The sequence below is a fragment of the Alosa alosa genome, chromosome 3 (genome assembly GCF_017589495.1).
Source record: "Alosa alosa isolate M-15738 ecotype Scorff River chromosome 3, AALO_Geno_1.1, whole genome shotgun sequence".
NCBI classification, from domain to species: domain Eukaryota; kingdom Metazoa; phylum Chordata; class Actinopteri; order Clupeiformes; family Clupeidae; genus Alosa; species Alosa alosa.
This window is the reverse complement of record NC_063191.1, coordinates 30,308,122-30,320,285: the sequence shown is the minus strand read 5'-3', so window position 1 is coordinate 30,320,285 and position 12,164 is coordinate 30,308,122. Positions and strand designations below refer to the sequence as shown.

Genomic DNA, 12,164 nt, shown 5'->3' with positions numbered 1-12,164 from the left:
ACACACGCTCTCCGACTGGGAGTTTTTGTAGTGTTGGAGACGCAGAGCATATCGGCAAGCTGTCAGTCCGTAAAGTTTGCCTTGCGCTAAAGCAGTTCCTGCGCAACTTCATTCGTTTTCCTGGACACAAACCCACGAGGATCATTAAAGTGTAGTTTCACCAACTGGCAGGTCATCATCACTTATAAAATTTTCCAAATGTGCACCGAAATGTGTCCAATAGGCTACCCATGTCTTCCGACATTCACCCTTCCGATGATGGAGCGCAAAAGTTTAACTTGGCCCACAGCTGCAGAACCCGCGTTAAAATAGAAAATCACATTTGGAATTCTCAAAGAATTCTATGGCCCACTCAATCTGTGACGAGGTAGGCTAGTTTAAGAAAGCATCATTCAAAGCAGTCAATAGGCCTACACGTGATGTCCAGTGAATTATTTAATTGTGCTTTTGACATTAAATAGGCTATCTTAAACATACGCATTTACACGGGTCAGTTAGGCTATTCTCTGCCAAGCAAGGTCTCGGGACGAGGCGCTTAAGTATTACTCTTTTTTTGTTATTACAGTTCTCTCCTCCTCGTAAGCCTCGACTACTCCGCCTCTGAAAAATACGGTGCTCTTCCTTTCAGCGGTTTCACTCATGGTTTCGACTCTCAATAGATGATGCCTTTATAAGTTCGCCGTGAACGCGCACAACTCTAGGTTATCTAACATAGGGTTGATTGAACTAACTGGTAACTGGTGTTTTGGAACCGACAGCTCGGGTTTAGTCGCCACAGGTTCAGACACAGGTTCAAGTTTTATCTCAGTGTTTGTTAAACCTCCTTTCTGGAATACCCCTCTGATCAACCGTCTGCTTTCACTTTTGAATGAAATTCCAAGCGCAAACTCCGTTGCCATTGACAGCGGTCATTCTTGTTTTCAGAGGTCCTTTCCCAAGAAATAATGACCGCTAGAACTTTTGGAAATCCCATTCAAGTCAATGGAGCATTCTACTTGCATTGTGAAGAGCCGTATAATAAGTAAGGGATAATGTATAGAACGCCGGTCATTATGGGAAAAATAAGTCCCGACAGGGCGAACCGGACCCCGACGCGCCAGCGGAGGGGTCTTGTTTCGCCCTGAAGGGACGAAAAAATAAACTCCATGATATGTCTCTTTACACTTTTTTGTTAGCGTTTCGTCGTGGCTTTTGCTGAGAAACAAATAGTTCGCAACACACGCTGAACTTGAATCAAACATTCTTTAGAACACAGCTGATCAACCGTCTGTTTTCACTTTTGAATGAAGTTCCAAGCACAAACTCCGTTGCCATTGACAGCGGTCATTCTTGTTTTCAGAGGTCCTTTCCCAAGAAATAATGATGACCGCTAGATCTTTCGGAAATCCCATTCAAGTCAATGGAGCATTCTACTTGCATTGTGAAGAGCCGTATAATAAGTTGATTTACTCACTTGCATCTGTCAAGTTTGTTTAGCTAACCTACCTAGGCTATGAGATTTAGTTAATTTAGGCCTACTGTTGGGTTTAATGACATTTCAGAAATAGGCTACGCAACCTATTGGCAAACGTTTACATCTGGAGTTACTCGCTAACTATCTCGCTAGCTCACGTCATGTCATTTAAGTACTGCTCACCAAAATCATAAAGGAACATTGTGAGTCACTTATCTCTTCTATGATCCCAGAAAGATTTTCTTCGACTTGTCATTTTTTTGAACATTTATTTTATCTAATGACAAAAAGAACACAATGAATTGCATCCACATATCCTTACGTACTATGCGCAACTATTTTTCACTAGCCTAAAACTGTTCGACTGAAGGCTAATTACTTTCACATATTTCTTACAGTGACTGTAAATTAGTGTAATAGATTATTTTAAATCTAAATATTACTAAATATTCTTACCTACTGGTAATTTCATAATAATTTACTATTATACATAATAATTTGTACCATTAACAAAATATAATCTTTATATGAATTCTAAAATATATGAAATAGAAACATGTCATTTAGCCATAATCTTGTGTGTGTGTGTGGAGGGTGGAGCAGAATTTAGGATGTTCTCTAGATGTTCTCAATTTCTATCTAGCCCAGGGACGGCGGAAGGCAAGCCTGCGCCCTGTGCGAAATAGGAATATAGCGCCCCCATGTTCATAGACTGTGCCACTTTCGACTGTGTGCTACCTTCGGAGAAGCCCCTGGCTGCAGCGTGCAGATCGGGGACTGGTTTCAATGTGGGGGAGCTCAACTTGCTACTTTCCAGCGCTACTGGACCGCAAGGAAAAATAAAAAAAATGTTGCGGGACAATTGCGACCAGGCCTCACAGAAAAAAAATGGTAGTTTACAATTAAGCAATTAGGCTTTTCACATAACATAAACATTTTATTATTACAGGCTATTATACAGAAATCGGACTACCTATTTAATATGTCATGTTTAATAACATTTAAACGTGACATTAGGAACGATTGTGAACGAGTGTCGCTGTCTCATATCACCCTGCGATAGGACCATCAAAGCAGTGCTGCAGAATACAGAAAAGTGCAAAGGTTGAAAAACTTTTCTCCCGCGTATGGGTGCTGATCTATGCTTTGAACGTCTCATTCATGATTGTTATTTAACCGATATCACTGAAAATGAATTACTTACTGCTCCCGCATTTAAACAGTCTGTCATTATTTGACAATGAATGTGTTTTCAATGTTGTAGCCTATACTGTAGCTAAGCTCGCTGCGCTGTGGCGCCCTAGTTTGGCGCCCACAGCTATTGCCCAGAATGCCATGCTTTCCGGCCCTGATCTAGCCTATTTCATGTTTCCATTATCTACATCCAAAACAATAGTTGAAAGAATGCACAAACTGAAAATACTAGAACATTAGTGTTAAATTATCAGGAGAGAGACTACAGCCTTTGACTTTTTCCAAAAGGGAAATGCGGATATAGTTTACAAAGCAGAGTGATTATTTTATTATTACTACTATGCAGTGTCTTACTGTGAAAAAACGGCAATAAATAACCTTTAAAGATCAAAACCTCTAAAGAATGTGTTTGTTTGATTTTATACATTAGTATTGTTGTGAAAAATATTCACACAAAACAATCGTAATAATCGTAAAATCATGATTATCCTTCAGACAATTATCGTACCACCAAAATCTCTAATCATGACATCCCTACTCTAGAGCATCGAAGGTTTGAGCATCAAAGGTTTGCCCCTGAAGCTAGACGATAGAACGAGCAGGAACTGTAACTGGAATTGGCAAGAGTTCAGAGCAGTTGTCAACTAAAACAGCAAACTGGTAGGAAAAAAATACTTATTGATATCTGGTAAAGTTAATGCCACTGTTATGCCTTTTACTATTATTACTGCATGGAGTCGAAATTTAAAGGTTAAATATGCTTTAGATGTGTTGGCATAAAAATCACGATTATCAATGTTAATGCTAATAAACAAAGCAAATGAATAGGCTAATTTTACTAGCCTACTTTTAGGAGGGATGTGGTCTCTGAAAATGTAGGCTATTTTCCTAATCAAACTATCTTGCTAAGGCGACATGTTTGGACACTGATGTTGTTCATAGACAGTAAAACATATGGATAGAGTCATCACGTAGACGTCAGTCGAGATGGGTGAAGCAAATTTAAACCGTTTCCTATTGGTCGACGAGGCTTTCTGCGCAGGCTCAGGGGACGTAAATGCGTAGGCACGTAGTCTGACTCGTGTAACTCTTGTGATAGCTGCAGCGAGAGATCGGGTATGTAGCCCCTTACTTCGTTACCACCACGTCTACATTTACTTTTCTTAAATGTCCTAGTTGTTCGTAGATATATGTGATTTCATATAAACAACACTCGCCACATTCATAGCCTACTGTCTTAAACTTCGCTGAAATGTTGTGGTCCGATGCTTTCGTTCTTATCCAGAGAATACGGTTATTTTGCTCCTGTGCAGCGCTTTCACCCGCTCTGGTCGCATGCTCATTACGTAAATTACGTCACGTTAGCATTGATTTTGGAAAAAAGTTTATTATTCAGCCGGTAAGTCAGTTACGAGGTCATGACGCCAATCACACAATGTTGTATTACTCCGAAAATAGAAAAAGTTCATATAAACGCTTCAGCTGTAACGTTATTTGATGTCAAAGTGGCGCCAAATTGTATGGGGTTCAATGGGATGGCTAGGTGCAACTGGTCTACTATTTAGCCTAAGATCCGCCATAGTGTCTACGGCTCTCCAAACGTTCGCCTGCCCCCTTGATGTTGTTTGCCTACTATAGCTATGGAGTTACTAGCCAACTATAAGACAGCTAGTGGTCTCTGAAAATGCATTTAAAAACCAGTTTGAATAGCCTTAATTATTTAGTAGTAGTAGTAGTAGGCCTTTATTGTCACATAGTCACAAAGTAACCAGCGAAATGAACCATCAACCTTATGGAATAGCCTTATTTACATGTATTCTAAAGTTTGTCATCATGTTATGTTTCTTAGAGCAATGTATGCCAGCAATGTTGTGAGCATTGTCACAAAGTTTGCTTAGAAAGATTAGAACTTCACGATAGAGCACTCTTATTATTTTGTAACTTCTGTAACTCGTGAACAATGCTGCTGCCCTCTTAAAACGTCTAATTTACATCTGTCCTATGTAAGCATATGTGATATTATTTGGCTTTATTACACATAATTCTGGCGATTTATAACATGTGCAAAGACGTGGCATATTCATAATTAGATGTCACGTTGGTGAAAATATTTCCCCTCACACTTTTAATGTTAATGCATGTGGACTTCCTTCTCCAAATTGATGTTATGTTTCCATCTTTGATGATAATGAAGATGTATAAGAAGCATTTATTGGATAATCATAAAGCATAATCATGAACCGTTTTGCACTGGCCGCTTATGAATTATTGTAAGGCGACAGTGGGATGAGTGTAGCACTTGTGCAGGCACAATTTAACGTGGGTTGGTATTTAGAAGCAGCCGCCTGCATAAAGGTGTGTACCGCAGGGTTTTATGAATAAAAATATTTTTGTGTGTATGTACATTGTAAGTTTTGGGCATATGCAGTGTTTTATGTTTGAATCTATGGTGTTTTTTTATATATATAAATGAGGCCTCTGGCCACTGTTTAGGAACGGTCCAAAATCCCTCTGGCCACCATGCAGGACTTTTATCTCTCATTCCCAAGATAAGTTGATGCAGTATTGCAAAAGGAGGCCCTACATACTAATAAATTGTTATCTAAAGCTAGATATTTCAGTTTCATTGTTTATTGTATGTGGTGCAGGACAACGAAGCTACCAGTAGGCTACAGTGTGCTCCTTCTTGTCTTCAAAGCACAACATAATCTTGCACCCTCTTATCTTTCAAGCCTCCTGACCCCTTACCAACCAACCCGCACCTTACGCTCCACTGCTATCCACCCCCACTGCACATCTCCGTTCCATGGGTGACGGGGCCTTTAGCATGGCTGGCCCCAAACTCTGGAACTCCCTCCCACTTGCACTATGTCAAAGCACCTGTCCACCTTTAAATCCATGTTAACTCACCTTTTCACTCTTGCTTTTCCTTCCTACTTATAACCATGCCTCCTCCATCCCACTCGCTCCTCTATTACTGTTTTATTTTATTTTATTCTACTTTTGTTGGCAATGTCGGTCCCCTGCTGAATGTATAGTGTGTTTTAACTTTAACTATTAAAAGTATACTTTTTGAAAGTGTACTAAGTACAGTTTGTACTTTTTTCGTCAAATCCAAGTGTAATTAAGTGTATTGAATTATGTATTATGTTCAACTTAATACCAACTTGACTATACTTTGAGTGTAATTAGTGTGCTAAAATGGAACAACTTTTTTCAAACTTAGTGTTCTTAAGTACATTATACAAAAAGAGATTTTATGAGCATTCAGAACACAGTCGCAGTACAATTTTGTAACATCCCAAGTGTATTGGAAATGTACTTAAAAGGCATTACAGTATAACTAATAATAGTGTAGTGTATTTTGAATACACTCTTATCATCCTCATTTCTACCGTATTCATTTGGCATGCTTCTGTAATATTTTAAATTAACTTCAAATTTACTTCCTGACTACAATAAGTGCCTTGAAAGTTTGCAGTTATGTTAATAAAAGTATAGTCTTAAGATACTTTAAGCATTATAAAGGCATGCAATTTAAGTATAATATTAGTGTGATTTAAAATTGTACTATTAGTACTCTCCTACCTATTCTGTTACATGACAAATTACACTTTGATTATGAGAAAAACATTTTATTGACATGAATGAAAACAAAACATAATATTCATCCATAACAAAAGTAAAACATTTTTCTGAAAGTTTTGGATCTCTTGAGCATATCTTTTCAAGTTGGATGTGGTAACGCTGATAAAACATGCATTTGGAAATTATTATATTATTTCACATGCATAGATTTTTCGAGTGGCTGTTTGGAGCGCTGGTCAGATTCCTCCTCGCTCGCAGCATTTTCTTCCATGCTTGGGGAGCAGATTCCTCTGAGTGCTCACGCGCAGAGAGAATTTGCGTGCACGCATTTAATATATATGTGTGTGAAATAATATAATACACCCGAATGCATGTTTTATTGCGCAAGTGCTTTTTGCCACTATTGTGTCGCGATACTCTACAGCCTCATTGGTAGACCATCAATTCAAAATGCAGATTTCATGAAAAACAAAAGTTGTTTACCCTCCTAGGTGAGAGAATTTGCCCTCTAAGCTTGAAATTGTTTACTGGACACCCAGCCTACAAGCCAACAACTTAACAGTCTAACATGGCTAAATTTGTAATGTATGATCATTTATTGCTTATTTGTTTGCAAAGTCTTCTGGCCCAGAAAGAAAACCATGGTGGTTACGGATCATGGCTGAGGAGGAAAGGTACAGCTGGTAGAGTTGTGCAGTGAGTGAACTTCCCTCCCAACACTGAGATGTGGTGGCAAAAGCTGTGGTAGCTAGCTTCCTTACTAGCACACCATCTTCCAGTCCAAGACGCAAGTTTTCGGTGGCAACCTGGGGCTGGACAGCAGTCAAATGCATTGACCTTGGTATTAGAGAATTTGTCTCTGTTGTCTGTGAACAGAAAGAAGATGGACAGCATTTTACAAGATAAACAATATTTTACACAGAAATCCATTGGCAATGATGAGATTAATACAGATTATCTGTACCTATTTGACATTTACTTTTTATGGGTCAAATTGGTATCGACACCATCTGTTCGCCATCCTGGTATGGGTAGACCTGGCCAGGTAGGCCAGGTAGTTGTGCACCTTGGCACCAATATGAGTGCAACCACCCTGTTTTCTGCATTTGATTACCTTAGATTCCTTTGTTTCCAATACAACCCTATTATGGTTTTCGGGTCAAATGGCATTTTAAATGGGAGTCGTAGGGGCACTAGCCTACTATTTTGATGCATGAATCAAAATCATGTATCAAAATAGTTCTGCCCCTACGACTCCCATTCAAAATGGTATTTGACCCAGAAACGACAATACAGTTAAGCTTAATGGTGGCGCTTCTGACTTATTATGCTGACTTATTATGCTTATTATGCTTTCAAACGAAAGTTTGACTCGGGTACATTCACAAAAAGACCCTAGGTTGCATTTTGGCTTGAGTTATGCTTTAAGAGTAATGGGGCAAGGTCCTGGATTAAGAATATTTACCTTTACTGCTGATTATTTGAGCGTGCCAGACATCTCGGTTTCAAAACTGTCCAGGAACACCTGTAAAAACATAGTTAGGCTACAGATTAAAACTAGGTAAATTACAAACACTACCATGAAATGAACTTGAATGCTCTGTCAAACACGAATAGTTAAAAAAAATCTAAATCTATCGCATAAACCAAGGCATAATATCAATCGTGTAGCCTAAGCTTCATAGCAATAACTTAGAACACCAGGTTTAATTCCCCCTCTAATATCAATGGTGGAAAAAAACGTTCTACTTCATAAAATGCATGTAATTTGTCCTGTAGACTCATTTTAAAAGATGTCTCCACGATTAAAGAAAAAAACAGCTACAATGTCATTAGCATGCCTAATAAATGTGAAGTGTGACTAGCCTAGCACCATCCTCTGTGAGGTAGCCTACACCACACATAATATTAAAGAACATTGGTGAACTTTAGGCAAACGTTGCTTAATAAAGAACACACTTTCTTCCATCATAGTTTGTCTAACGTTAGTGCTAGCCAACGCTTGTCAATAACCCCACAAACACAAAGCAGGCTAATGTAGTTTTCTTCTTGATAGGGATCTGGGTCGACGTGTATGATAACGTTAGCTAAATTAGCTAACGTGATCTGGCATTGCTAGCTTGTACTAGCAAGGATAAAAACAAACTCTTGAAAGATTGCTAAGCCATCAATTTAACTTCTCCAAAGACTACCGAAGGTCATAAAGAGTAAGCTACATCAGAATAATGTAACAATATGCTTTGGGACTCACCTGATAACGAATAACTTGGCACTTTAGATCCAACTGGCTTCAGCCCTTGTTATCTCATATGAAGAGTCCTTCTGGCTCTGTAGGACCAACGTCTCTGGCATGACTAGAATTTATGGTATCTTTAATTTGGACAAACCTGTAACCTTATAATGGACCGTGAACGTTATGCATTTTCTGGTCTCTACAGTCCATCTGTCTTGCAAATAAAGTTAATGTTTGCTCACACCACGTTTTGCTCGAAAGGTGCAGAGATCCGCCCACTTCATTTCAAATTCAAACAGCCATGTTATTGGTCAACTGGACTGCCCATACATTTAACTGTGTTGCCTATAAATTTATTTAACAAAATGCCACATTCATCCTCTCACAACCTCTACTACATCACAAACGTATAGGCTACTACCTTACTAAGACACAAAATCAACAATAAGTATATTTAATTTTAGTACACTGAAGTTGAACTTAATAACATCTACTTTGAAGTATACTTTCTAAAAGTACACATTAAACATACTTTACATAAAGTACAAAAAGTGTAAGCATACTTGCTTTATACTTCATATACTTTAATCATATTTCTAACACACTAAAGTATACTACTTTTTTACCTGGGTTACTAAGTGTACTGTCCCTGTATATTGCTTTTATGTCTATGTTCTCTTGTATACTGTCTGTTTGATGCTTTTATGCTACTCTTATGTCTATGTCCTCTTGTCTTATTGTACAATGTCCTTGAGTGACTTGAAAGGCGCTTGCTCAAAGCGGGTTGCCCACACACAGACTGTACAGCTCAAGAATATTTGATGATCCATTTTATGTTACTGAACAATAATTAAAACAGTTCAGATTTTATTAGGAAGACTATTCAGACTACTGTAGGCCTACTTTTTTCCCCTTTATTAGCAGAATCAATAATGGCATCAGTATTGAAGAAATCCATTCCCATCCTTAGTGCTTGCACATGTAAGTATAGAGCCTTCCTGACAGTTCTTACTTTGGTACCTGTAAAATATGATTCTGTGTGTTTGTAGGTGTGAGGGCTGTGGTGCTGTCTTCCATGCTGAGTGCTGTCTACGAGGGCAGTCATGTCCACGTTGTGTGCAACGGGAACTACATAAGAAGCCAGCGTCTTTCTGGAGGCGACTAGATCCTGATGACAGTCCTAACAACAGTGTCCTTGGCTACTTTGAGTTGGGCAGCTGAGGTCCAAAAACCATCAGAGGCCAAGAAGCCAGTCTCACTAAAATCAGAGCCACTGAGGCAGCAAAGACAACCACAGCATTCTCTAAAGCAAGAGAGTACCATGTGGCTATGCTATACAATAGACAACTGATTCTTATAATTCTCACAAAGTCACAATACATATTCATTATGGACTCCTTCCAACACTCAAATAAAGGGAAAACCTATATAAAACAATTATTAATATTATGTTTGGACTTACAGTTATGGCAGACTGCACAGATGGGGTTTCATAACCCAGTGGCTTTTAAATTAAACCTTAATCACACCTCCACAACAATAACACCATGTGATGAACATGTGTGATGTTTATATGGATTAATACAGTAATGCCATGAAAATCAACAAGACAATAAAAGACTAATTTGGAGTGTAATTCTCCTGGAACTGCCAAGATGATTCACCACAAACTTCTACCAGCAATTAACTAAGCTGATTTTTTTTCTTGATGCCGTATGGTCATTTGTGAAATCATTGAACTTTAAAGTTGAATTTTTGAAACAGGGCAGACGTCCAAAAAAAAGGGGGGGGAAATCTCAACACACAGCAAATTTGATGACCTTACACCAATCATACTCTGTTAGACATGTAATTCCAGTAATGTTAGGTGAAGGTTTCTCTACAAGTCACCAAAAAAGCTCGGCCCAAAATGTAAGCTCCCAGGGTCAGACAAGACTTTGGCATGATTTACCAGACTTCAGATTGGCCATTGTCAGAAACCTTTTTTTTTTTTTTTTTTTTTTTTTTTTTTTTTTTTTAAATAATGCACCTACAAGCTCTCCCTTTAAGACACAATTCTTAAGACTTGATCCTTCCTGTACTCTGGATTTTTTATGTCATCCTTCAAGCCTTACCCTCAGGAGGAGATTAAAATGAATTCCCACATTTAGCCCACATTGCACCATGGTTGTCACACGATGTGTGTGTTTGTTTGTGTTTAAAAATAAATAGCTAAAACTATTTCAACACCCCCAGACTACAGACTAAAAGAAATTAGTGTTGAAATGCCTCATATAAGTTAAATTGATATCATCAGATTCAATAGCAATATATTCAAGTATCCAAAAGGTAAAAAGTGCATGCAGTCATATGCATTTTGTATGCTCTTGTTTGATTGGAATTAAGCATGATGGAATATTCAAAGAGTGTTTGTTTGTTCATTTGATTCTGTATTTATTTATTGTGGGACTAGCAGTGAAGCTTCTTTCTTCCGTGATGGAAGCCATATGAACCCATATGGCAACCTATAGAACCCTATGGTGAAAAATTGTGAAATTTGGCACACGGATTGGGGACAGTCCTCTGACTCATTTCAGCATGTTCATGTCTGCTCAGAATCTCTAGTACCACTAATAAGTCAAAGTTAGAGTTGCATCTATGCACGTAACTTTTGAACCATAAGCCTGATTTTCAAAAACGTGCACTGTTGGATTCCTTGGGTCAAACTGAGTTCAGTGCTCCCAATGACGTAAATTTCCGCCATATCGGATCTAATTAAAAAAGGTTAAGTCTTGACTGGTCACAGATTTTGTTCATTCTTCTCTTTTGCACAAATGATCTTTAGCCCAAGCCTCACAAAAGTTACTTATTGCCATTTTGATTTCCGATTGCACCCAATACAGCCGATCAAAACCGCCAAACAAGAAGCAAGTGTATGTCTCAGCAAAACTTTGATGAATCAAATCTTAAAGAAGCCCTATGCAGGTCTGGTTATTCCTTCGCTGTTTCTGGGTTTTCGCCTGATTTGGGCTCGCATTTTTCATGACATAGCTCCCCCTGCAGCTTCGGTAGCAAGTGACTGCTATGCTAAACCCCCACTAGCTAGCGAGCTAGCCATCAATAAACCAAGCTAAAACATAGGGCTCACAATAACACGGTCGAGCAAACACATCGTTCAAGAGACTATCAAATCACATTACAAAAACAAAGTTCACCCAAGGGTAGGCTACTTACAATTTCAACAGCAACAAAGCCAAGTCGGAGTCCGTTTTGCGGTCTTCTTAGAAACTACAATCTGACTACATTTTCGAGGCGCGATTGGATACTTACGCCGAGTTACATCCGGATGTGTTCGGACCGCGATGATAAAGTTGCATATTCGTTTTTTCCGCGGAGAAGCACGAGAGGGAGACGAAGCACCCACCAAACGACCCAAAAAGTGTTGTAGAACCACTTTTGGCTTCTTTAACTTGGTACACACTAATTACATTAACGATAAAGGCAGCTACAACACACCTGGCTCCACCGAAGACAAATGAGCAGGCTAAAGAGCCTTCCGTGCATAAGGTCCATTGTAAGGACGCACAAGGAATTTTGCAATATTTGGCCTCTGGGGGTGTTGCAATAAACAGTAATGCATTTTTGTGAATATTTGTTTGAATTCTAATGTTAATTCTGTTGTCTTATTGGTTCACTCTAATCAGACCTCCATGTTTT

At 38.7% G+C, this 12,164-nt stretch overlaps 1 protein-coding gene across 1 annotated transcript in view; it reads left to right on the top strand.

Moving 5' to 3' along the window:
• Window positions 1–10,479, top strand: part of plekhm3 (pleckstrin homology domain containing, family M, member 3) — a 58,234-nt gene extending 47,755 nt beyond the window's left edge. Inside the window, exon 8 of the mRNA XM_048238624.1 lies at window positions 9,518–10,479. Coding sequence (XP_048094581.1) covers window positions 9,518–9,689 — 172 coding nt within the window. The 3' untranslated portion in view covers window positions 9,690–10,479. The remainder of the gene's footprint in view (window positions 1–9,517) is intronic.
• The last annotated feature ends 1,685 nt before the right edge of the window (window positions 10,480–12,164 follow it).